This window comes from Catharus ustulatus, chromosome 1 (assembly GCF_009819885.2).
Source record: "Catharus ustulatus isolate bCatUst1 chromosome 1, bCatUst1.pri.v2, whole genome shotgun sequence".
In the NCBI taxonomy this organism is placed as follows: domain Eukaryota; kingdom Metazoa; phylum Chordata; class Aves; order Passeriformes; family Turdidae; genus Catharus; species Catharus ustulatus.
Window position 1 is genome coordinate 163,885,787 of NC_046221.1, and position 27,179 is coordinate 163,912,965.

At 35.8% G+C, this 27,179-nt stretch overlaps 1 protein-coding gene across 1 annotated transcript; it reads right to left on the reverse strand.

Moving 5' to 3' along the window:
- On the reverse strand, positions 1–26,790 carry LOC116999210 (cysteine and histidine-rich protein 1-like). Its single transcript, XM_033065574.2, has 4 exons — positions 26,458–26,790; positions 12,832–13,070; positions 9,351–9,562; positions 1–408 (listed from the first exon to the last, which is right to left on the reverse strand). Exons 1-4 carry the CDS (start codon positions 26,773–26,775, stop codon positions 17–19), a joined length of 1,161 nt encoding a protein of 386 aa, XP_032921465.1. The 5' UTR covers positions 26,776–26,790; the 3' UTR covers positions 1–16.
- Positions 26,791–27,179: the final 389 nt, after the last annotated feature.

The following is a 27,179-nucleotide window of genomic DNA, read 5'->3' on the forward strand; positions in this document are numbered from 1 at the left end:
AAAAGTCGTTCTTTTATTATTTTTGGATCTGGAATATAAAAAGCCGCAGGTTGATGTTCTTGGCCGCCAGCAGTTTGTTGCACTCCACCGAGTCGACGATGGGCAGCGCCATGTAGTCGGTCTCGTTGCTCTCGTTGCTGAAGACGAAGTGGTAGATGACGGGGTTGATCTTGACGTCGTCGTAGGGCCCCTCCAGCAGCAGGAAGGAGCATTCCATGGGGGACTGGACCTTGCTCTTGAGGATCAGCTGGAAGCTCAGCGTGCGCTTGCACGACAGGTTGGGGTTGCGCTCCGAGTCGTTGACGCGCGCCTTGAGCACCCAGGTCTGGTTGAGCACGGTGAGGCGCGGCGTCTCGTAGTAGAGGCGCGTGATGAAGTCGTCGGTGCGGTACGGGCGGAACTGAACCTCTGCAAGGGGGGAAATAAGTTGGGAAAAGGTGAGAAAAAATTCAGGAAAATGTTGGAAAAAATTGGGGGAAGGGTCAGAAAAAATTGGGGAAAAAGTCGGAAAAAAATCGGGGAAAAAGTCGGAAAAAATTGGGGAAAAGGTCGGAAAAAATTGGGAAAAGATTGGAAAAAATTCAGGAAAAAGTCATAAAACATTCAGGAAAAAGAAACAATTGGAAAAAAGGTCAGAAAAAAATTAAGGGAAAGGTCAGAAAAAATTCAAGAAATGTCAGAAAATTTTCAGGAAAAGATCAGAAAAAATTGGGGTAAAGGTCAGAAAAAAGTAGGGAAAGGATGAGAAAAAATTGGGAAAAAGGCAGAAAAAATTCAAGAAATGGTCAGAAAAAATTGGAGAAAAGGTCAGAAAAAATTTGGAAAGGGTCACAAAAAATTCTGGAAAAGGTCAAAAAAAACTGGGAAAGGGTCAGAAAAAAATTGGGGAAAACGTCAGAAAAAATTGGGGAAAAGGTTAGAAAAAATTTGGAAAGGGTGAGAAAAAATTCAGGAAAAGGTCAGAAAAAATTCAAGAAAAAATCAGAAAAAGTTGAGGAAAAGGTCAGAAAAAATTCAGGAAAAAGGCAGAAAAAAATTGGGAAAGGATCAGAAAAAATTCAGGAAAAGATCAGAAAATATTCAAGAAAAAGAAAAAATTCAGGAAAAAGGCAGAAAAAATTTGGGAAAGGGTCAGAAAACATTCAAGAAAAAATCAGAAAAAATTTGGGAAAAGGGTCAGAAAAAATTTGAGAAAAATCGGAAAAAAATTGGGAAAGGGTCAGAAAAAATGTGGAAAAAGGCAGAAAAAAATTGGGAAAAGGTCCGAAAAAATTCAAGAAAAACTGAGAAAAAAATTGGGAAAAGGTCAGAAAAAATTCGGGAAATGTCAGAAAAAAGTCAAGAAAAAGTAAAAAAAAACTGGGTAAAAGGTCAGAAAAAATTCAGGAAAAGATCAGAAAATTTCAGGAAAAGCTCAGAAAATATTCAAGAAAAAGCAAAAAAAATTCAGGAAATTATCAGAAGAAATTTGGGAAAAGGTCAGAAAAAATTGGGGAAAAGGTCGCAAAAAATCTGAAGAAAAGGTCGGAAAAAATTCAGGAAAAAACAGTAAAAATTTGGGAAAAGGTCAGAAAAAATTCAGGAAAGGATAAAAAAAATTGAGGAACAGGTCAAAATAAATAGGGAAAAGGTTGGAAGAAATTTGGGAAAAGGTCAGAAAAAAATTGGGGAAAAGGCAGAAAAAGTTCAGGAAAAGGCAGAAAAAATTTGGGAAAGAGTCAGAAAAAATGGGAAAAAAGGTCAGAAAAAATTGGGGAGAGGGTCAGAAAAAATTGGGGAAAAGGCAGAAAAATTTCAGGAAAGGGTCAGAAAAAAATTCAGAAAAAAAGCAGAAAGAATTCAGGAGAAAGGCAGAAAAAATTCATGAAAAAGGCAGAAAAAATTTGGGAAAGGGTCAGGAAAAATTCAGGAAAAGGTAGAAAAAATTTGGGAATGTGTCAGAAAAAATTCAGGAAAAGATCAGAAAATATTCAAGAAAAAGGCAGAAAAAATTTGGGAAAAGGTCAGAAAAAAATTGGGGAAAAGGTGAGAAAAAAATTCAGGAAAAGGTGAGAAAAATTAGGGAGAGGGTCAGAAAAAATTGGAGAAAAGGTCAGAAAAAATTTGGAAAGGGTAAGAAAAAAATTCAGGATAAGGTCAGAAAAAATTGAGGAAAAGGTCAGAAAAAATTCAGGAAAAAAACAGAAAAAATTGGGGAAAAGGTCAGAAAAAATTGGGGAAAAGGTCAGAAAAAATTCAGGAAAAGGTGGAAAAAATTCAGTAAAATGGCAGAAAAAATTCAGGAAAGGGTCAGAAAAAAATTGGGAAAAGGTTGGAAAAATTCAGGAAAAAAACAGAAAAAATTGAGGAAAAGGTCAGAAAAAATTGGGGAAAAAACTGAAAAAATTCAGGAAAAAATCAGAAAAAAATTAGGAAGAAGTCAGAAAAAAATGGGGAAAAGTCAGAAAAAATTTGGGATGGAATTTCCAAAGTTGTCCTAACAGGAATCACCGCTACCCTATGGAATTCTGGGAATTATCAACGGATCCTGAACTGGATTTTACAGAATTCCCAGAATTCTCATTGAATCCTAAAAAGATTCACCAGGATTCTACAAAATTCCCAAAATTTTCACCAGATCCCATCAGGATTTACAATTATCCTACAAAATTCCCAAAATTCTCACTGAATTCCACAAGGATTCACCTACAAAATTCCCAAATTTATCATTCAATCCTAAAATTTTTTACCATAATCTGACAAAATTTCCAAAATTATCAACGGATCTCGACAGGATTCTACAAAATTCCCAAAATTTTCACTGAATCCCAAAAGGTTTCACCTTTATCCTACAGAATTTCTGGAATTTTCACCAGATCCCATCAGGATTTCTCATTTTCCTCCAGAATTCCCAAATTTCCTGCTGGGATCCAACCCCAAATCCCAGAAATTCCTTCCAGAATTCTGTGGAAAATCCCAAATTCCAGTCTGGAAAAATCTTGGAAAATCTTTGGAAAATCCCAAAAAAGCTTGGGAAAAAATTCAGAAAAAAATGGAGAATCCTCAAAAAACTTGGGAAAATTTTTGGAAAACTCTGGAAAATCTTGGCAAAACCCCAGAAAATTTTGGGAAATCCCAGAAAATATTTGGAAAACCCAAAAAATCTTTTTAAAAACTTCTGGAAAACCCCAGAAAACCTTGGGAAAATCCAAAAAAACTTCCAGAAAACCCGAAAAAAACCTTTGGAAAACCCAAAAAAACCTTTGGAAAATCTTTGGAAAACCCCAGAAAACCTCGGAAAATTTTCATAAAACCCAGAAAAAACTTTGGAATATTAAAAAAAACTTGAGGAAAACTTTGGGGAAACCTAAAAATCTTTCAGAAAATCCCAAGAAACCTTGGGATAACCTTGGGAAAACCCAAAAAATGTTTGAAAAACCTTCAAAAAAAGTGGGAAAACCTTTGGAAAACTCAAAAAAACCTTCAGGAAACCCAAAAAGTTCTGGAAAACTCTTGGAAAACTCCAAGAAAACTTCAGAAAATTCCAGAAAATCTTTGGAAAACTCAACAAAACCTTCAGAAAACTGTTGGAAAATCCCTGAAAACACAAAAAAAATCCTGGAAAACCTTTGGAAAACTCCAAGAAATTTTCAGGAAACTTTTGGAAAACCTGGAAAATCCAAAAAATCCTTGGGAAACCTTTGGAAAATCCCAGAAAACCTTCAGAAAACACAGGAAAACCTCGGGAATATCCTTGGAAAACTTGGGAAAACTCCAAGAAATATTCAGACCACTCCAAGAAAGTTCTGGAAACCTTTGGAAAACCTTCAGAAAACTCCAGAAAATCCCAGAAAACCTTTGGGAAATCCAGAAAACCTTGGAAAACCCTAAAAATCTTCCAACAAACCTTGAAAAACCCTTTGGAAAACCCAAAAAAAAACTTTGGAAAACCCTGGAAAATCTAAAAACCCGAAGTAACTTTTGGAAAACCATCAAAAATATTTGGAAAAGCTTCTGAAAATGTTGGAAAACCTCAGCAAAACCAAAAAAAAACTTTGGAAAACCTTCAAAAAACCTTTGGAAAACCCAAAAAAACCTTCAAAAAAGTCTTGGAAAATCTTGGAGAACCTTTGGAAAACTCTTGAAAAACCTGGGAAACCCCCAAGAAAACCCCAGAAAATCCCAAATCACATGTGGAAAACCCCCAAAATTCTTTGGAAAACCTTTGGAAAACCCTGAAAAACCTGGAAACCTTTGGAAAACCCCAGAAAAACTTCGGAAAATTTTGAATAAAGATGTAAAACCTTTGGAAAACCAAAAAAAACTTTGGAAAACTGCTGGAAAACCCAAGAAAACCTTGAAAAAAAGCCAAGAAAACTCTTGGTAAACCTTCAGAAAACCCAAAAAAAGTTTGGAAAACCTTTGGAAAACCCAAAAAACCTTTAGAAAATCTCAAAAAACCTTGGAAAACTCTTGGAAAACACAAAAAATCTTCGGAAAACCTTTGGACAACCAAAGAAATCCTTGGCAAAACCCAAGAAACTTCTGGAAAACCTTTGGAAAACCTTTGGAAAATCAGGAATTTTGGGATTTTTGGGGCGTTCCCGCACCGGTGTATCCGATCTTTTCGAGGCTGAGCAGGCTGAAAAAACTTTGGGAAAACCTTGGAAAACTTTTGGATAACGATGGAAAAACTTTGGAAAACTTAAAAAAAATTTGGAAAACTCTTGGAAAATCCAAGAAACCTTTGGAAAACCCTTGGAAACCAAACAAAACCTCAACAAAACCCAAAAAAACCTTTGGAAAACCCAACGAAGCCTTTGTAAAACCCTGTGAAACTTTGGGAATTTTGGGAATTTTGGGAATTCCGTACCGGTGTAGCCAATCTTCTTGAAGCTGAGCAGGCTGAAGATGCTGTTCTAGAGCTGAACACTGGAAAACCTTGGAAATCCCAAAAAACCTCAACAAAACCCAACAAAACCTTGGCAAAACCCAACGAACCCTTTGTAAAATCCCCTAAAACTTTGGGAATTTTGGGATTTTTGGGACGTTCCCGTACCGGTGTATCCGATCTTCTCGAAGCTGAGCAGGCTGAAGATGCTGCTGTAGAGTTGAACACCAGGAAACCCTTGGAAACCCCAAAAAACCTCAACAAAACCCAACAAAACCTTGGCAAAACCCAACGAACCCTTCATAAAATCCCCTAAAACTTTGGGAATTTTGGGAATTTGGGGAATTCTGTACCAGTGTACGTGATCTTCTCAAAGCTGAGCAGCCTGAAAATGCTGCTGTAGAGCTGAACACTTGGAAACCCTTGGAAACCCCAAAAAACCTCAACAAAACCCAACGAAACCCAACAAAACCTTGGCAAAACCCAACAAACCCATCGTAAAAACCCCTAAAACTTTGGAAATTTTGGGAATTTTGGGAATTTTGGGAATTTTGGGAATTCCGTACCGGTGTATCCGATCTTCTTGAAGTTGAGCAGGCTGAAGATGCTGTTGTAGAGCTGAACACTGGAAAACCTTGGAAACCCCAAAAAACCTCAACAAAACCCAACAAAACCTTGGCAAAACCCAACGAACCCATCGTAAAACCCTCTAAAACTCTGGGAATTTTGGGAATTCTTTGAATTCCATACTGGTGTATCTGATCTTCTCGAAGCTGACCAGGCTGAAGATGCTGTTGTAGAGCTGAACACTGAGAAACTCTTGGAAACCCAAAAAACCTCAACAAAACCCAACAAAACCGAACAAAACCCAACGAATCCTTTGTAAAACTCTCTAAAATTTTGGGAATTTTGGGAATTCTATACTGGTGTATCCAATCTACTCGAAACCCAGCAGACTGAAAATGCTGTTGTAGAGTTGCACACTTGGAAATCCTTGGAAACCCCAAAAAACCTCAACAAAACCCAACGAAACCCAACAAAACCCAACGAAACCTTTGTAAAACCCCCTAAAACTCTGGGAATTTTGGGAATTTTGAGATTTTCCGTACCCGTGTATCTTATCTTCTCAAAACTGAGCCTGCTAAAGATGCTGTTCTAGAGCTCAACACTAAGAAACACTTGGAAATCCCAAAAAACGTTGGGAAAACCCAACGAAACCCAAAAAACCCAATGAAACCTTCGTAAAACCTGCTAAAACTTTGGGAATTCTGGGAAGTCTTTGAATTCCATACCAGTATATCTGATTTTCTCAAAGTCAAGCAAGCTGAAAATGCTGTCGTAGAGCTGAACACTGGGGAACCCTTGGAAACCCCAAAAAACCTCAACGAAACCCAACAAAACCTTTGGAAAACCCAACAAAACTTTGGGAATTTGGGAATTCCGTACCAGTGTATCCAATCTTCTCGAAGCTGAGCAGGCTGAAGATGCTGTTCTAGAGCTGAACACTGGGAAATCCTTGGAAACCCCAAAAAACCTCAACAAAACCCAACAAAACCTTGGCAAAACTCAACAAAACCTTCGTAAAACCTTCTAAAACTTTGGAAATTTTGGGAATTTTGGGTTTCCTGTACCGGTGTACCCGATCTTCTCAAAACTGAACAGCCTGAAGATGCTGTTGTAGAGCTGCACACTGGGAAACCCTTGGAAACCCCAAAAAACCTCAACAAAACCCAACAAAACCCAACGAAATCCGACAAAACCTTGGCAAAACCCAACGAAACCTACGTAAAACCCCCTAAAACTTTGGGAATTCTGGGAATTTGGGAATTCCGTACCCGATCTACTCAAAACTGAGCAAGTTGAAGATGCTGTTCTGGAGCTGAAGACCAGGAAACCCTTGGAAACCCCAAAAAACTTCGGGAAAACCCAATGAAACCAAACAAAACCTTTGGAAAACCCACTAAAACTTTGGGAATTTGGGAATTCCGTACCGGTGTACCCGATCTTCTCAAAGCTGAGCAGGTTGAAGATGCTGTTGTGGAGCTGAGCAATTGGAAACCCTTGGAAACCCCAAAAAACCTCAACAAAACCCAACAAAATCTTGGCAAAACTCAACGAACCCATCGTAAAACCTCCTAAAACTTTGGGAATTTTGGGATTTTTGGGACATTCCCGTACCGGTGTACCCGATCTTCTCGAAGCTGAGCAGGCTGAAGATGCTGTTGTAGAGCTGAACACTGGGAAACCCTTGGAAACCCCAAAAAACCTCAGCAGAACCCAACAAAACCCAACGAAACCTTTGTAAATCTACCTAAAACTTTGGGAATTTCGGGATTTTTGGGATGTTCCCGTACCGGTGTACCCGATCTTCTCGAAGCTGAGCAGGCTGAAGATGTTGTTGTAGAGTTGCACACCGGGAAACTCTTGGAAACCCCAAAAAACCTCAACAAAACCCAATGAAACCTTGGCCAAACCCAACGAACTCTTCGTAAAACCCCCTAAAACTCTGGGAATTTTGGGAATTCTAAGAATTCTGTACCGGTGTAGCTGACCTTCTTGAAACTCAGCAGGCTCAAGATACTGTTGTAGAGCTGCACTCTGGAAAACCCTTGGAAACCCCAAAAAACCTTCGGAAAACCCAACAAAACCCAACAAATCCTTTGTAAAATCCTGTGAAACTTTGGGAATTTTGGGAATTTTGGGAATTCTGTACCGGTGTACCCGACCTTCTCAAAGCTGAGCAGGTTGAAGATGCTGTTGTGGAACTGAGCACTTGGAAACCCTTGGAAACCCCAAAAAACCTCAACAAAACCCAACAAACCCTTTGTAAAACTCTCTAAAATTTTGGGAATTTTGGGAATTCTATACCGGTGTATCCAATCTACTCGAAACCCAGCAGGCTGAAGATGCTGTTGTAGAGCTGAGCACTTGGAAACCCTTGGAAACCCCAAAAACCTCAACAAAACCCAACGAAACCTTTGTAAAACCCCCTAAAACTCTGGGAATTTCGGGAATGTCGGGGATTTTGGGAATTCTGTACCAGTGTAGCTGATCTACTCAAAGCCAAGCAAGTTGAAGATGTTGTTGTAGAGCTGAAGACCAGGAAACCCTTGGAAACCCCAAAAAACCTCAACAAAACCCAACGAAACCTTGGCAAAACCCAATGAACCCTTCATAAAACCCCCTAAAACTTTGGGAATTTTGGGAATTCCGTACTGGTGTACATGATCCTCTCAAAGTTCAGCAGCCTGAAGATGCTGTTGTAGAGCTGAGCACTTGGAAACCCTTGGAAACCCCAAAAAACCTCAACAAAACCCAACAAAACCTTGGCCAAACCCAACGAACCCATCGTAAAACCCCCTAAAACTTTGGGAATTTTGGGATTTTTGGGACGTTCCCGTAGAGGTGTATCCGATTTTCTCGAAGCTGAGCAGGCTGAAGATGCTGTTGTAGAGCTGCACACTGGGAAACCCTTGGAAACCCCAAAAAACCTCAACAAAACCCAATGAAACCCAACGAAACCTTCGTAAAACCCACTAAAACTTTGGGAATTCTGGGAAGTCTTTGAATTCCATACCAGTATATCTGATTGTCTTGAAGTCAAGCAGGCTGAAGATGCTGTTGTAGAGCTGCACACTGGGAAATCCTTGGAAACCCCAAAAAACCTCGGCAAAACCCAACGAAACCTTGGCAAAACCAAATGAAACCCAACAAATCCTTTGTAAAACCCTGTGAAACTTCGGGAATTTTGGGAATTCTGTATCGGTGTATCCAATCTTCTCAAAGCTGAGCAGCCTGAAGATGCTGTTGTAGAGCTGAGCACTGGGAAACCCTTGGAAACCCCAGAAAACCTCAACAAAACCCAACAAAACCCAACGAAACCTTTGTAAAACCCCCTAAAACTCTGGGAATTTCGGGAATGTCGGGGATTTTGGGAATTCTGTACCAGTGTAGCCGATCTACTCAAAGCCGAGCAAGTTGAAGATGCTGTTGTAGAGCTGAGCACCAGGAAACCCTTGGAAACCCAACAAAACCTCAACAAAACCCAACGAAACCCAACAAAACCTTTCTAAATCTCCCTACAACTTTGGGAATTTCGGGATTTTTGGGACGTTCCCGTAGAGGTGTATCCGATTTTCTCGAAGCTGAGCAGGCTGAAGAGACCCTAGTAGAGCTGAACACCGGGAAACCCTTGGAAATCCCAAAAAACTTTGACAAAACCCAACGAAACCCAACAAAACCTTCATAAAACCCGCTAAAACTTTGGGAATTCTGGGAATTCTTTGAATTCCATACCGATATATTTGATTTTCTCAAAGCCAAGCAGGCTGAAAATGCTGTTGTAGAACTGAGCACTTGAAAACCCTTGGAAACCCCAAAAAACCTCAACAAAACCCAACAAAACCCAACAAAACCCAACGAAACCCAACAAAACCTTTGGAAAACCCCCTAAAACTTTGGGAATTTGGGAATTCCGTACCGGTGTATCCGATCTTCTCGAAGCTGAGCAGGCTGAAGATGCTGTTGTAGAGCTGCATCTCCTTGAGGCGGCTCTGGTCCATCTCGTCCAGGATGTCCATCAGCTCGTTGCCCGTCTTGGTGGGGTGCGAGCACTCGGCCTCGTGCACCGACAGCTCGTGGAAGGGGCCCTGCCAGGGGCAGCCGATGCGCTTGTAGCGGCACTGCGTCACCCTGCGGGGGACAGAGGGGTTGGGGGTTTGGGAAAAAAGAAATGGAGGATTTGGGGGGGATTTGCGGGGGGAAAATGGGGAAAGTATTTCCCCAAAATCCAAAAAAAATCCCCCCAAAAAACCACAAAAAATTCCCAAAAGAAATCATTAAAAAAAAAAAAAAAGATTCCCAAAACATTCCCCAAACAAACCCTAAAAAATTAAAAAAAACTCCGCAAAAAATCCTAAAAAGTCCCTAAAAAAACCTTAAAAAATCCCCCCAAAATCCTTTAAAAATCCCAAAAAATCCCAAAAAATTCCCAAATAACCCTAAAAAAAATCCCAAAAAAATCCAAAAAAATTCCACAAGACAACCCTAAAAAATCCAAAAACTACCCCAAAAAATCCCCCCAAAAATCCAAAAAAATTCCCCAAAAAACCCCTTAAAAAATCCCAAAAGAATTCCTACAAATCCCCAAAAAAACTTCTAAGCAATTCCCAAAAAAATTCCCCAAAAACACTCGAAAAAACCCCTAAAATTCCCAAAAAAACCCTTTAAAAATACTCAGAAAAACCCTAAAAAATGCAAAAAAATACCAAAAAAGTGCCAAGAAATTCCCAAAACGCTTAAAAGAGACCAAATATCTCAGAAAATTCAAAAAAATTGCCCAAAAAATTCCAAAAAATCTCACTAAAATTAAAAAAAATCCCAAAAAATCCCAAAAAATCCCCAAAAATTCTGAAAAAATCCCCAAAAAACCCAAAAAAAATCCTTAAAATATTCCCCAAAAAACCTCTTAAAAATCCCAAAAAAATCCCCAAAAAATCCCCAAAAATCCCCAAAAAATCCCCAAAACATTAAAAAACATTCCCCAAAAAATCCTAAAAAATCCCCCAAAAATTTAAAACAATCTCCTAAAAAAACCCAAAAAATCTCAAAAAAAAACCCCACAAAAATCCAAAAAAAAATCCCAAAAAATCCTTTAAAAATCCTTCAGGAAATCTCAAAAAAAATCCGCATAAAAACCCTAAAAAATTGAAAAAAAATCCCAAAAAAATCCCCAAAAATCCCTAAAACTCCCATAAAAAATCAAAAAAAATCCCCAAAAAATGCCCTAAAATATTCCCAAAAAATCCCCAAAAATTCCTAAAACATCCCAAAAAATCCCCAAAAAATTTTCCCAAAAAGACCCCTAAAAAATTCAAAAAAATCTCCAAAAAACCCAAAAAAAACCCCAAAAATCTCAAGAAATACCCAAAAAACTAAAAAAAATTCCAAAAAATTCCCCAAAAAAACCCTAGAAAACCCCCCCAAAAAAATAAAATTCCACAAAACCCCCTAAAAAATCCAAAAAATAGCCCCCAAAAAAATCCCAAAAAAATCCCAAAAAATCCCCCAAAAATTCCAAATAAATTAAAAATAAACCCCTAAAAAATCCCCAAAAAATCCCCAAAAATCCCCAAAAAATCCCCAAAAAATTTCCAAAAAACCACCAAAAAATTCCCAAAAATTCCCAAAAAAACACCAAAAAATTCCCAAAAAATCCCCAAAAAATCCCCAAAAATTCCCAAAAAACCACCAAAAATTTGGAAAAAAAATCCAAAAAACCTCTTAAAAAAACCCAAAAAATTCCAAAAAAATCCCCAAAAAATTCCCAAAAAATCCCCAAAAATTCAAAAAAAACCACCAAAAAATTCCCAAAAAAATCCCAAAAAAATCCCTAAAAAAATCCCAAAAAACCCTAAAAAAACCCCGAAAATCGCAAGAAATACCCAAAAATTTTTAAAAAATTCCAAAAAATCCCCCAAAAAACCACTAGAAAAACCCCCAAAAAATAAAAAAAAATTCCCCAAAACCCCCTAAAAAATCCAAAAAATAACCCCAAAAAAATCCCCAAAAAATCCCCAAAAATTCCCAAAAGAACACTAAAAAATTCCCAAAAATTCCCAAAAATTCCCAAAAAAACACCAAAAAATCTCCAAAAAATCCCCAAAAATTCCTAAAACATCTCAAAAAATCCCCAAAAAAATTCCCCAAAAAGACCGCCAAAAAATTCCAAAAAAATCTCAAAAAACCCCTAAAAAACCCCCAAAACTCCCAAAAAATTCCCAAAAGTACCCTAAAAAATCCCTAAAAAATCCCAAAAAACCCTAAAAAAATGCCCGAAAATCTCAAAAAATTCTAAAAAAAAAAATTCCAAAAAATTCCCCAAAAAAACACTACAAAAACCGCCCAAAAATAAAAAAAAATTCCCCAAAACCCCGTAAAAAATCCAAAAAATACCTCCAAAAAAAATCCCAAAAAATCCCCAAAAATTCCAAATAAATTAAAAATAAACCCCTAAAAAATCCCCAAAAATTCCCAAAAATTCCCAAAAAACCACAAAAAAATTCCCAAAAAATCGCCAAAAAATCCCCAAAAAATCCCCAAAATTTCCCAAAAAACCACCAAAAAATTCCCAACAAAACACCAAAAAATCCCCAAAAAATCCCCAAAAATTCCCAAAAACCCACCAAAAATTTGGAAAAAAAATCCAAAAAACCTCTTAAAAAATCCCAAAAAATTCCAAAAAAATCCCCAAAAATTCCCAAAAAACCACCAAAAATATCCCCAAAAAATTCCCAAAAAAACACCAAAAAATCCCCAAAAACTCCAAAAAACCACCAAAAATTTGGAAAAAAAATCCAAAAAACCTCTTAAAAAATCCCAAAAAATCCCCAAAAATTCCCAAAAAACCACCAAAAAATTCGAAAAAAAATCCAAAAAACCTCTTAAAAAATCCCAAAAAATTCCAAAAAAATCCCAAAAAAATCCCAAAAAAATCCCCAAAAATTCCCAAAAAATCCCCAAAAAATTCCCAAAAAATCCCCAAAAAATCCCCAAAAATCCCCAAAAAACCACCAAAAAATTCGAAAAAAAATCCAAAAAACCTCTTAAAAAATCCCAAAAAATTCCAAAAAAATCCCAAAAAAATCCCAAAAAAATCCCCAAAAATTCCCAAAAAATCCCCAAAAAATTCCCAAAAAATCCCCAAAAAATCCCCAAAAAATCCCAAAAAAATCCCCAAAAATTCCCAAAAAATCCCCAAAAACCCCCTAAAAATCCCAAAAAAATTCCCAAAAAACCCCCAAAAATTCCCAAAAAACCACCAAAAAATTCGAAAAAAAATCCAAAAAACCTCTTAAAAAATCCCAAAAAATTCCAAAAAAATCCCAAAAAATCCCAAAAAATCCCCAAAAAACCCCCTAAAAATCCCCAAAAAAATTTTTAAAAAATCCCCAAGCCCTCACCTGTCCTGGCACTCCTCCTTCTGGTGCCTCTCGAGCAGCGAGCGGGGGAACTGGCGCGCGCAGAAGCCGCACTCGGCCGGCAGCTCGCTCACCGCCTTCTCCACCGCCAGGTTACGGCAGCAGAGGCTCTTGGAGATCTCACAGCGGCAGTTGGGACACGTGGCCTGCTCCTCCTTGAGTCTGGAGTCAGCCAGCAGGTGGATGAAACACCCAGCACACATCAGGTGCCCGTTGGTGCACTGAAAAAAAAAATATACAGAATTTTTTCCCATTTTTTTCTGATTTTTTTGCTATTTTTTTCTGATTTTTTCTGATTTTTTTGCTATTTTTTTCTGATTTTTTTGCTATTTTTTTCTGATTTTTTTCATCATTTTTTCCCATTTTTTTCTGATTTTTTTGCTATTTTTTTCTGATTTTTTTGCTATTTTTTTCTGATTTTTTTCATAATTTTTTCCCGTTTTTTTCTGATTTTTTTGCTATTTTTTCTGATTTTTTCATAATTTTTTCCCATTTTTTTCTGATTTTTTTGCTATTTTTTTCTGATTTTTTCATCATTTTTTCCCATTTTTTTCTGATTTTTTTGCTATTTTTTTCTGATTTTTTCATCATTTTTTCCCATTTTTTTCTGATTTTTTTGCTATTTTTTTCTGATTTTTTCGCTATTTTTTTCTGATTTTTTTCATCATTTTTTCCAATTTTTTTCTGAATTTTTTGCTACTTTTTTCTGATTTTTTCATAATTTTTTCCCATTTTTTTCTGATTTTTTTGCTATTTTTTTCTGATTTTTTTGCTATTTTTTTCTGATTTTTTCATAATTTTTTCCCATTTTTTTCTGATTTTTTTGCTATTTTTTTCTGATTTTTTTGCTATTTTTTTCTGATTTTTTCATAATTTTTTCCCATTTTTTTCTGATTTTTTTGCTGTTTTTTTCTGATTTTTTCATAATTTTTTCCCATTTTTTTCTGATTTTTTTCCCATTTTTTTCTGATTTTTTTGCTATTTTTTTCTGATTTTTTTGCTATTTTTTTCTGATTTTTTTGCTATTTTTTTCTGATTTTTTCATAATTTTTTCCCGTTTCTTTCTGATTTTTTTGCTATTTTTTTCTGATTTTTTTGCTATTTTTTTCTGATTTTTTCATAATTTTTTCCCATTTTTTTCTGATTTTTTTGCCATTTTTTTCTGATTTTTTCATAATTTTTTCCAATTTTTTTCTCATTTTTTTGCTATTTTTTTCTGATTTTTTTCCTATTTTTTTCTGATTTTTTCATAAGTTTTTCCCATTTTTTTCTGATTTTTTTGCTATTTTTTTCTGATTTTTTTCATCATTTTTTCGAATTTTTTCCACTTTTTTCTGATTTCTTTCGGTATTTTTTCTTCACAATTTTTTCGAATTTTTTCCCACGTTATTCTGATTTTTTTTGGTGTTTTTTTCTGTTTTTTTCATTTTTTTTCCCAATTTTTTTTCCACTTTTTCCCCAAATTTTTTGTATTTCTTTTCCTACTTTTTTCTGATTTTTTCCCATTTTTTGGGTTTTTCTTTCTGTTTTTCCATATTTTTTTCCATTTTTTTTTCCTTTTTTTTCCCAAATTTTTCGTATTTTTTCCAATTTTTTTTCCTATTTTTTTCTGGTTTTTTTTCCATTTTTAGGGTATTTATTTCTGATTTTTTAATAATTTTTTCCAATTTTTTTCCAATTTTTTTCTGATTTTTCCCCCATTTTTTCTCATTTTTCCCTCATTTTTTCCCTCCTTTTTTTCCAATTTTTTTCACTTTTTTTCCTCTTTTTTTTTCCTTTTTATTCTGTTTTTTTTCCATTTTTTGGTATTTTTTTCTGTTTTTTTCATGATTTTTTTCGATTTTTTTTCAATTTTTTTCCCATTTTTTACCCATTTTTTCTCTTTTCCCCCCATTTTTTCCCCCATTTATTTCAACTTTTTTCTCTTTTTTCCCCTCTTTTTTTTGCATTTTTTTCTGATTTTTTTCTTTTTTTGTTTTTTTTCTGTTTTTTTCATTTTTTTTTCCAATTTTTTTCCACTTTTTTTCCCAAATTTTTTGTATTTTTTTTCCATTTTTTTCTGATTTTTTTCCCTTTTTTTGGGGGGTTTTTTTTCATGTTTTTTCATATTTTTTTCCAATTTTTTTTCCTTTTTTTTTCCCAAATTTTTCCTGTCTTTTTCCAGTTTTTTCCCATTTTATTCTGATTTTTTTCCATTTTTTTGGTGTATTTTTCTGGTTTTTTTCATAATTTTTTCCGTTTTTTTCCCCAAATTTTTCATTTTTTTTTCCAATTTTCCCTCCATTTTTTCTAATTTTTTTCCCATTTTTTTGGTTTTTTTTCTGATTTTTTTATATTTTTTCCAAGGTTTTTTTCAATTTTTTCTCATTCTTAAACAATTTTTCTGTTTTTTCCCCATTTTTTCCCCCATTTTTTGAACTTTTTCCATTTTTTCCCTTCTTTTTTCCCATTTTATTCTGATTTTTTCCATTTTTTTCTCATTTTTTCATAATTTTTTCCAATTTTTTTTCAATTTTTTTCTGAACTTTTTCCCCATTTTTCCTCTTTTTTTCCCGATTTTTTCAACCATTTTTCTTCAACTTTTTTCACATTTTCCTCCTCTTTTTTTCCCATTTTTTTCTGATTTTTTTCCCCATTTTTTGGTATTTTTTTCAGTTTTTTTCATAATATTTTCCGATTTTCTTTTAATTTTTTTTGGCATTTTTTTCTTATTTCCCTTCCATTTTTTTTCTGTTTTTTTCACAATTTTTTCCAATTTTTTCCGAGTTTTTACCCATTTTTTTCTCATTTTTCACCCATTTTTTCTCATTTTTTCCCCCACTTATTTCAACTTTTTTTCTTTTTTTTCCCTGTCTTTTTTTTTGGTATTTTTTCTGATTTTCTTTCTTTTTTCTGGTATTTTTTCTGGTTTTTTCATAATTTTTTTCAAATTTTTTCCCAGTTTTTACCCATTTTTTCTCTTTTTTCCCCCATTTTTTCCCCCATTTCTTTCAACTTTTTTCATTTTTTTTCATCTCTTTTTTCCCCATTTTATTCTGATTTTTTTCCTTTTTTTCACAATTTTTTGGGATTTTTTTTCATAATTTTTTCTGACTCTTTTTCAAATTTTTTTGTCATTTTTTATCTTTTTTTTTTTGGTTTTTTTCCCCCATTTTTTCAACTTTTTTCATTTTTTTCCCTTCTTTTCCCCCATTTTATTCTGCTTTTTTTTTCATTTTTTTTCTGTTTTTTTTCCATAATTTATTCCCTTTTTTTTCAATATTTTCCCCAAATTTTTTTGTATTTTTTTCGAAATTTTTTCCCATTTTATTCTGATTTTTTTCCCCTTTTTTAGTATTTTTTTTCTGTTTTTTTTCCATATTTTTTTCTATTTTCTTTCAAAGTTTCTACCCATTTTTTTTTATTTTTTCCCCCCATTTTTTCAATTTTTTCCCCTCTTTTTTCCCATTTTTTCTCACTTTTTTCCTTTTTTTTTTTTGCAATTTTTTCTGCTTTTTTTCATATTTTTTTCCAATTTTTTTTCCCAATTTTTTAATATTTTTTTCCACTTCCCCCCCAACTTTATTCCTATTTTTTCTTTTTTTCCCACAATTTTTTGTGATTTTTTCATTTTTTTTTCTGATATTTTTTCAATTTTTTCCCCTTTATTTTTTTCCCCATTTTTTTCATATTTTTCCCATTTATTCCATAATTTTATTCCTATTTTTTTTCCTTTTCCCCATCAATATTTTTTCAATTTTTTCCCATTTTTTTGGTATTTTTTACTGCTTTTTTCACAATTTTTTCCAATTTTTTTCCATTTTTTCCCCAAATTTTTCCAGGTTTTTTTCCAATTTTTTTCCCATTTTTTTCTGATTTTTTCCCCCCATTTTTTCAATTTTTTTTAATAACTATTTTCAATTTTTTTTCCATTTTTTTCCCCAAATTTTTCATATTTTTTCCCAATTTTCCCCCAATTTTATTCACATTTTTTTACTTTTATTCCCTGATATTTTCATAATATTTTCCCATTTTTTATGATTTTTTTTCCAGGTTTTTTTTCTATTTTTTTCATAATTTTTTCCAATTTTTTTTCCATTTTTTCCCAAATTTTTTGCATTATTTGCCCTTTTTTTTTCTGATTATTTTTTCCTTTTTTTGGTATTTTTTTTCTCATTTATTCATAATTTTTTCCAATTTTTTTTCCATTTTTTCTCCAAATTTTTCGAGGTTTTTTCCAATTTTTTTTCCCATTTTATTCTGATTTTTTTTTTATTTTTTCTGGGTTTTTTTCATCTTTTTTCTGATTTTTTTCAATTTTTTCCCCAAATTTTTTGTGTTTTTTTCCAATTTTCTCCCCAATTTTTTCCAGATTTTTTTGCAATTTTTTCCCCCTTTATTTTCTATTTTTTCCCCAATTATTTTTGCATTTTCCCTGAATTTTCCCCCATTTTTATCCTGTTTTTTTTCACATTTCTTTCTATTTTTCTCCCATTTTTATCCTTATTTTTTTCATATTTTTCCCCAATTTTGTTCCTATTTTTTTTCCTTTTTCCCTGATATTTTCCCTTTTTTTTCTGATTTTTTCCCTTTTTTTTGAAACAATTATTTGTGATTTTTTTCATCTATTTTTCCAATTTTTTTTCAATATTTTTTCCCAAATTTTTTATATTTTTTTCCCAATTTTTTCCCAATTTATTCTGATTTTTTTCCCATTTTTTTGTATTTTATTCTGGTTTTTTCACATTTTTTTCATATTTTTTTCCACTTTTTTTTTGTATTTTTTTCCACTTTTCCCCCCATTAATTTCAGATTTTTTTCTAAATTTTTTCCCATTTTTCCCTTTCTTTTTTCCCTGTTTTTTTCCTAAATTTTAAAAAATTTTATCCCTTTTTTTTCCCCATTTTTCCAATTTTTTCTTATTTTTTTGTGGCTTTTTAAAATTTACATTTTTCCTATTTTTTCCATTTTTTCCCCTTTTCTTCCCCAATTTTCTGCTTTTTTTTCTGATTTTTTTTCCATTTTTTTTCCAATTTTTCCCCAATTTTTTCCCATTTTTTTTCCTATTTTTTAAAAATTTTTTCACATTTTTCTTATTTTTTTCTGATTTTTTTCCCAAATTTTTCTCCCTTTACTTTCTTTTTTTTCTGATTTTTTTCTCATTTTTTCCCAATTTTTTCCCCATTTTTTCCCATTTTTTTTTTCCTTTTCTTTAAAGGATTTTTTAAAAATATTTTTATTTTATTTCCCATTTTTTTCAGTTTTTTTTCCCAAATTTTTCTCCCTTTAATTTCTAATTTTTTTCCATTTTTCCCCCATTTTTTCCTATTTTATTTCAAATTTTTTTTCCATTTATTTCCCATTTATTTCCTATTTTTCCCCCTTTTTTTTTATATTTTTCCCTTTTTTAATTCACTTTTTCCCCATTTTTCCCTTTTTTTCGTTTTTTTCCCCCATTTTTCCTGCACTGGAAATAAAAATTTAATAATTCTGAAAATTTGGGAATTTTTTCCTTTTTTTTCCCAATTTTTTTCCATTTTTTTCTGATTTTTTCCCCCCATTTTTTCCCATTTTTTCTATTTTTTTTCATAATTATTTTCAATTTTTTTTCCATTTTTTTCCCAAATTTTTTGCATTTTTTCCCAATTTTCCCCCCAATTTAATTCCTATTTTTTTCCTTTTATTCCCCGAAATTTTCCCAATTTTTTCCCATTTTATTCTGATTTTTTTCCCATTTTTTTTGCATTTTATTCTGTTTTTTTCATGTTTTTTTCATATTTTTTTCATGTTTATTTCCACTTTTTTTTGTATTTTTTTCCAATTTTCCCCCCATTAATTTCAGATTTTTTTCCAAATTTTTCTCCCTTTAATTTCAATTTTTTTTCCATTTTTCCCCCATTTTTTCCTATTTTAATTCTGATTTTTATTCCCCTTTTTTTCCAATTTTTGCCCAAATTTTTTCCTATTTTTTAAGAATTTTTTCACATTTTTCTCATTTTTTTCTGATTTTTTTCCCAAATTTTTCTCCCTTTAATTTCTTTTTTTTTCTGATTTTTTTCTCATTTTTTTCCAATTTTTTCCCCAATTTTTTTCCATTTTTTTTCCTATTTTTAAAATTTTTTTTCCACATTTTTCTTATTTTTTTTCTGATTTTTTTCCCCATTTTTTTCTGATTTTTTTCCCAAATTTTTCTCCCTTTAATTTCTTTTTTTTTCTGATTTTTTTCCTCATTTTTTTCCAATTTTTTCCCCATTTTTTCCCATTTTTTTTCCCTTTTTTTAAAGGATTTTTTAAAAACATTTTAATTTTTTTTCCCATTTTTTTCAGTTTTTTTTCCAAATTTTTCTCCCTTTAATTTCAATTTTTTTTCCATTTTTCCCCCATTTTTTCCTATTTTATTTCAAATTTTTTTCCCATTTATTTCCCATTTATTTCCTTTTTTTTCCCTCTTTTTTTTTCATATTTTTCCCTTTTTTTAATTCACTTTTTCCCCATTTTTTCCCTTTTTTTCGGTTTTTTCCCCATTTTTCCTGCACTGAAAATAAAAATTTTAAAATTCTGAATTTTTTCCTTTTTTTTCCCAATTTTTTCCCATTTTTTTCCATTTTTTTTCCCATTTTTTCTGATTTTTTTCTGATTTTTTTTCTATTTTAATTCAATTCCAAGATTAATTAATCCCAGGTTTAATTAATTAAAAATTGAATTTTATTTCAGGATTAATTAATTCCAAATTGAAACCAAAATTGGAATTTAAATTTTATTATTTATTTTTATATATTATTATTTATTTGATAAAATAATTCGAAATTTAATTTTATTGCAGGATTAATTAATCCCAGAATTAATTAATTAATTAAAAATAATTTTATTCCCGGATTAATTAATGTCACATTTAATTAATCCAAATTTTAATCCCACCATGGAATTAATTAATTCCAAAATTAATTTATTTCAGGATTAATTAATCCCAGATTTAATTAATTAATTAAAAATAATTTTATTTCAGGATTAATTAATCTCAGATTTAATTAATCCCAAATTTAATCCAATCATCGAATTAATTAATTCCAAAATTAATTTTATTTCAGGATTAATTAATCCCAGATTTGATTAATCCCGAATTTAATCCAATCATAGAATTAATTAATTCAAAATTTAATTTTATTCCAGGATTAATTAATCTCAGATTTAATTAATCCCGAATTTAATCCAATCATAGAATTAATTAATTCAAAATTCAATTTATTTCAGGATTAATTAATCCCAGATTTAATTAATTAAAAATAATTTTATTCCAGGATTAATTAATCTCAGATTTAATTAATCCAAATTTTAATCCAATTCTGGAATTAATTAATTCAAAATTTAATTTTATTGCAGGATTAATTAATCTCAGATTTAATTAATCCCAAATTTAATCCAATCCCAGAATTAATTAATTCAAAATTTAATTTTATTGCAGGATTAATTAATCCCAGAGTTAATTAATTAATTAAAAATAATTTTATTCCAGGATTAATTAATCTCAGATTTAATTAATCCCGAAATAAATTCAATCCTGGAATTAATTAATCCCAAAATTAATTTTATTCCATGATTAATTCACCTCAGATTTAATTAATCCCTAAATTAATTCAATCCTGGAATTAATTAATTCAAAATTTAATTTTATTGCAGGATTAATTAATCCCAGAGTTAATTAATTAATTAAAAATAATTTTATTCCAGGATTAATTAATCCCAGATTTAATTAATCCAAATTTTAATCCAATCCTAGAATTAATTAATTCCTAAATTAATTTTATTTCAGGATTAATTAATCCCAGATTTAATTAATTAATTCAAAATTTAATTTTATTGCAGGATTAATTAATCTCAGATTTAATTAATCCAAATTTTAATCCAATTCTGGAATTAATTAATTCAAAATTAATTTTATTCCAGGATTAATTAATCTCAGATTTAATTAATTCCAAATTTAATCCAATCATAGAATTAATTAATTCAAAATTCAATTTTATTTCTGGATTAATTAATCCCAGAATTAATTAATTTAAAATAATTTTATTCCAGGATTAATTAATCTCAGATTTAATTAATCCAAATTTTAATCCAATCCTGGAATTAATTAATTCAAAAATTAATTTTATTGCAGGATTAATTAATCTCAGATTTATTTAATTCCGAATTTAATCCAATCATCGAATTAATTAATTCAAAATTCAATTTATTGCAGGATTAATTAATCCTAGAGTTAATTAATCTTTAATTAAATCCAATCTGGAAATAAATTAATTCAAAATTTAATTTTATTTCAGGATTTATTAATCCCAGAATTAATTAATTAATTAAAATTAATTTTATTCCAGGATTAATTCATCCCAGAGTTAATTAATCTTTAATTAAATCCAATCCTGAAATTAATTAATGAAATATTTCCATTTTTTCCAGAATTAATTAATCCCAGAATTAATTAAACTCAGAATTAATTGCATAATTAATTAATCCCAGAATTAATTAATCACTGAATTAATGAATCCCAGAATTAATTAATCACACAACTAATTAATCACTGAATTAATTAATCCCAGAATTAATTAATCCCAGGTTTAATCAACCCCACAATCAATTAATCAATGCCTGGATCAATTAATCAATTCGTCAATTAACCCATTAATCAATGCCTGAATTAATTAATAAATTAATCAATTAATCAATGCCTGGATCAATTAATCAATTACCCAATTAATCAATTATCCAATTAATCAATCAGTCAATGAACCAATTAATCAATTACTTAATTAACCAGTTAATCAATTAATCACTTAACCAATTAATCAATGAACCAATTAATCAATGCCTGGATCAATTAATCAATTTTCCAGTTAACCAATTAATCGATAATCAATGAACCAATTAATTAATCATACAGCCAATTACCTAATTAATTAATCAATGAACCAATGTCTGGATCAATTAATAACTAATAATTACCCAATTAATCAATTAGCCAATTAACAACTTAATCAATGATTCACTTAATCAATTAATCAATGAACCACATAACCAATTAATCATTGAACCAATTAATCAATGAATAAATTAATTAATGAGCCAATTAATCAATGCCTGGATCAATTAACCAATAATCAATAAATCCATTAACCAATGAACCAATTACCCAATTAACCAATAATCAATGAGCCAATTAATCAATGCCTCAACTAGCCAATTACTCAATTACCTAATTAACCAATTCCCCAATTAATCAATGACCCAATTAATCTATTAATCAATTACCTAATTCTCCTATTAATCAATAACCTAATTGCCCAAATCCCCAATTAATCAATGTCCTAATTAATCAATAACCCAATAACCCAATTAATCAATGTCCTAATTAATCAATAACCCAATTACCCAATTCCCCAATTAATCAATGTCCTAATTAATCAATAACCCAATAACCCAATTAATCAATGTCCTAATTAATCAATAACCCAATTACCCAAATCCCCAATTAATCAATTCCCCAATTAATTGATTCCCAATTACCCAATTAATCAATATCCCTATTAATTGATTCCCAATTAATCAATTTTCCATTGATTGATTCCCAATTAATCAAGTCTCCATTAATTGATCACCCAATTCCCAATTAATCAAATCCCCAATTAATTGATCACCCAATTCTCCATTAATCAAATCCCCAATTAATCAATTACCCAACTAATCAATTAACCAATTAATCAATTCCCCAATTCCCCAATTAATCAATTAGCTAATTCCCCAATTAATCAATTCCCAATTAATTGATCACCCAATTCCCCAATTAATTGATTATCCAATTCCCCAATTAAAAAATTATCCCATTCCCCAATTATTTGATCACTCAATTCCCAATTAATCAATTCCCCAATTAATTTATTACCCAATTAATCAATTACCCAATTCCCCAATTAATTGATCACCCAAATTCCCAAGGAATCAATTACCCAATTAATTGATTACCCTATTCCCCAATTAATCAATTCCCTTATTAATTGATCACCCAATTCTCCAATTAATCAATTACATAATTCCCCCATTAATTGATCACCCAATTAATCAATTCCCAATTAATTGATTACCCAATTCCCAATGAATCAATTCCCCTATTAATTGATTCCCCAATTAATCAATTACCTAATTCCCCAATTAATTGATCGCCCAATTAATCAATTCCCAATTAATCAATTCCCAATTAATCACCCAATTCCCCAATTAATCAATTCCCCAATTAATTAATTACCCAATTAATCAAATACCTAATTCCCAAATAATTGATTACCCAATACCCCAATTAATCAATTCCCCAATTAATTCATTCCCCAATTCCCAATTCCTCATTTAATCAATTCCCCAATTAATTGATTACCCAAGTAATCAAATACCCAATTAATTGATCACTCAATTCCCCAATTAATCAATTCTCCAATTAACTGATCACTTAATTCTCCAATTAATTGATCACCCAATTCCCCAATTAATCAATTCCTTAATTAATCAATAACCTAATTCCCCAATTAATTGATCACCCAATTCCCCAATTAATCAATTCCTTAATTAATCAATAACCTAATTCCCCAATTAATTGATCACCCAATTCCCCAATTAATCAATTCCTCAATTAATCAATTATCTACTTCCCAATTAATTGATTACCCAATTCCCAATTAATCAATTCCCCAATTAATCAATCCTCAATTAATTGATCACCCAATTCCCAATTGCTCAATCCCCAATTAATTGATTACCTAATTAATCAATTACCTAATTCCCTCATTAATTGATTACCCAATTAATCAATTCCCCAATTAATCAATCCCCAATCAATCAATCCCCAATCAATCAATCAATGCCTGGATCCCATCCCGGATATTTGGGCACAGGAGGGACTGGGACACTTTGGTGGCCCTGGGACACTTTGGTGGCCACTGGGACACTTTGGTGGCCATGAGGGGACTTTGGTGGCCCTGGGACACTTTGGTGGCCCATGAAGGGACAAGGAGAGGTTTGGTGGCCCTGGGGGACTTCAGTGGCTCTGGAGGAAGTTTGGTGGCCCACGAGGGCTCAGGGACTCTCTGGGTTGCTTTTGGTGGCCATGAGGGGACTTTGGTGGCCCTGGCAGGGGTTTGGTTGCCCATGAAGGGACAAGGAGGGATTTGGTGGCCCCTGGGGAGGGTTTGGTGGCCCCTGAGGGACTTTAGTGGCCCTGTGAGAGTTTGGTGGCCCTGGCAGGAGTTTGGTGGCCCATGAAGGGACAAGGAGAGGTTTGGTGGCCATGAAGGAACTTTGGTGGCCCCTGAGGGATTTTGGTGGTCCTGGGACAGTTTGGTGGCCCCTGCAGGAGCTTGGTGGCCCAGGATGGGACAAGGTGAGGTTCTGGTGGCCCATGAGGGGTTTGGTGGCCACAAAGGGACTTTGGTGGCCCATGAAGGGACAAGGAGGGTTTGGTGGCCCTGGGGAGACTTCAGTGGCCCTGGAGGAGGTTTGGTGGCCACAAGGGGACTTTGGTGGCCATGGCAGGAGTTTGGTGGCCCATGAAGGCTCAGGGACTCTCTGGGATGGTTTGGTGGCCCTGAGATGACTTTGGTGGCCCTGGGACAGTTTGGTGGCCCCTGACAGGAGTTTGGTGGCCCATGAAGGGACAAGGAGTGGTTTGGTGGCCCTGGCAGGAGTTTGGTGGCCATGGAGGAAGTTTGGTGGCCCATGAGGACTCAGGGACTCTCTGGGATGCTTTTGGTGGCCATGAGATGACTTTGGTGGCCCTGGGACAGTTTGGTGGCCATGAGGGGACTTTGGTGGCCCTGGGGAGGTTTGGTGGCCCCTGCAGGAGTCTGGTGGACAAGGAGAGGTTTGGTGGCCCTGGAGAGGGGTTTGGTGGCCCAGGATGGGACAAGGAGAGGTTTGGTGGCCCTGGGGGAGGTTTGGTGGCCCTGGAAGGCTCAGGGACTCTCTGGGGGGAGTTTGGTGGCCCCTGAGGGGACTTTGGTGGCCCTGGAGGAAGTTTGGTGGCCCATGAGGGCTCAGGGACTCTCTGGGATGCTTTTGGTGGCCATGAGATGACTTTGGTGGCCCTGGGACAGTTTGGTGGCCATGAGGGGACTTTGGTGGCCCTGGGGAGGTTTGGTGGCCCATGAGGGGACTTTGGTGGCCACTGGGACAGTTTGGTGGCCCATGAGGGCTCAGGGACACCCTGGGATGGTTTGGTGGCCAGGAAGGGACTTTGGTGGCCCTGGGGGGGATTTGGTGGCCCTGGGAAAGTTTGGTGGCCACTGAGATGGTTTTGGTGGCCCAGGAAGGGACAAGGAGAGGTTTGGTGGCCATGAGGTGACAATGGTGGCCATGAGGTGACAGTGGTGGCCGTGAGGTGACAATGGTGGCCATGAGGGGACATTTGGTGGCCGTGGCTGTGGCCTCACTGACCCCAGAAGGGACTAGGGGGACCCAGGAGGTGACAAAACCCCCGGGGGTGACACCGGCTGTCCCCAAGGGGGGGTGGCAGTGCCACCAGGGGTGTGACAGTGCCACCAGGGGTGTCCCCGTGTCCCCAAGGGGGGTGGCAATGCCACCAAGGGTGTCCCAGTGCCACCAGGGGTGTCCCAGTGCCACCAGGGGGGTGTCCCTGTGTCCCCAAGGGGGGTGGCAGTGCCACCACGAGTGTCCCAGTGCCACCAGGGGTGTGACAGTGCCACCAGGGGAGTGTCCCCATGTCCCCAAAGAGTGTCCCCATGTCCCCAGGGCAGTGTCCCTGTCCCTAAGAGGGTGTCCCAGTGCCACCAGAGAGGTGGCAGTGCCACCAGGGGTCTCCCAGTGCCACCAGAGGGGTGTCCCCATGTCCCCAAGGGGGGGTGGTAGTGCCACCAGGGGTGTCTCTGTGTCCCCAAGGCGGGTGGCAGTGCCACCACGAGTGTCCCAGTGCCACCAGAGGCGTCCCAGTGCCACCAGTGGGGTGTCCCCATGTCCCCAAGGGGAGGTGGCAATGCCACCACGAGTGTCCCAGTGCCACCAGGGGTGTGTCCCCATGTTCCCAAGGGGGGTGGCAGTGCCACCAGGGGTGTCTCATTGTCCCCAAAGGGAGGTGGCAGTGCCACCAGGGGTGTCCCAGTGCCACCAGGGGGTCTCATTGTCCCCAAGGGGAGGTGGCAATGCCACCACGAGTATCCCAGTGCCACCAGAGGTGTCTTAGTGCCACCAGAGGGGTGTCCCCATGTCCCCAAGGGGGGTGGCAGTGCCACCAGGGGTGTCCCAGTGCCACCAGGGGTGTCCCCATGTCCCCAAGGGGGGTGGCAGTGCCACCAGGGGTGTCCCAGTGCCACCAAAGGAGTATCCCCATGTCCCCAGGGGGTGTCCCAGTGCCACCAGCGGGGTGTCCCCATATCCCCAAGGCGGTGTCGCTGCCCTGGGGGTGTCTCCATCCCCTCAGGGCTTCTCCCGGTGCCACCCCCACCTGTCCCGGTGCCACCCTGGCCCTGTCCCAGTGCCACCCCCACCTGTCCCGGTGCCACCCTGGCCCTATCCCAGTGCCACCCCCTCCTGCCCCGCTGCCACCCCCTCCCGTCCCCACGTCCCCAGAGCCTCCCGTACCTGGTAGACGGAGGCCTTGGGCAGGTCGAGGCACACGGTGCAGCAGAGCACGGAGTAGAGCCGCTCCTCCAGCTTCACGCTGCCCGCCGCCCCCTCCGCCGCCCCGGCGCCGCTCCCGGCCGCCCTCAGCCGCTTCTTGGGCGGCGCGTCGGGATCCGCGCCCGCCTCCAGCAGCAGCGCCGCCGCTTCCTCGGCGCCGCCGCTTTCGCCGCCGACCGCGGCCGCGGCAACGGGACCGGGAGCGGCCGCGGAAGGAGCGGAGGGAGCGGCGGGGCCGCCGCCGGCATCGCGCTCCTCCGCCCCGGACATCGCCGCCATCGCCGCCGCCTCACCCCGCCGCCATCTTGGCCGCCCTCACGGGCTCCCCTCAGGGGTGGAGCCAATCAGAGCGAGCGAGGGGCGGGGCGGGAAGGGAGGGAGCCAATCAGAGGGCGGGGAGGGAGGAGCGAAGGGTGAGGCGGCCAATGGGGAGCTGCGTCTTGGGATTGGGGGCGGGGCTTCAACGGCAGCGCCGTCAGCTGCGGGAGGAGGGGGCGGGGTTTGTTGACGTCATTGGGGATTGGCCAATGGGAGGTGGGAGCGGTGGGGGCGGGGCTTGAGGGGCGGGGCTTGAGGGGGGAGCGCGCGCGGGGAGGGGCGCGCGGGGTCACCAGTATAAACCAGTGTGGACCAGTATAAACCAGTATGGACCCAATATAAACCAGTATAAACCAGTATGGATC

Bases quoted from the DNA above. Each gene is read 5' to 3' on its own strand.
- LOC116999210 (XM_033065574.2), bottom strand. From the start codon at position 26,775: ATGGCGGCGATGTCCGGGGCGGAGGAGCGCGATGCCGGCGGCGGCCCC. The intron at 9,563-12,831 runs GTGAGGGCTTGG...TGTCCCCCGCAG, and splicing joins AAGGAGGAGTGCCAGGACAG to GGTGACGCAGTGCCGCTACA. The intron at 409-9,350 runs GTACGGAATTCC...CCCCCCTTGCAG, and splicing joins CGAGAAGATCGGATACACCG to AGGTTCAGTTCCGCCCGTAC.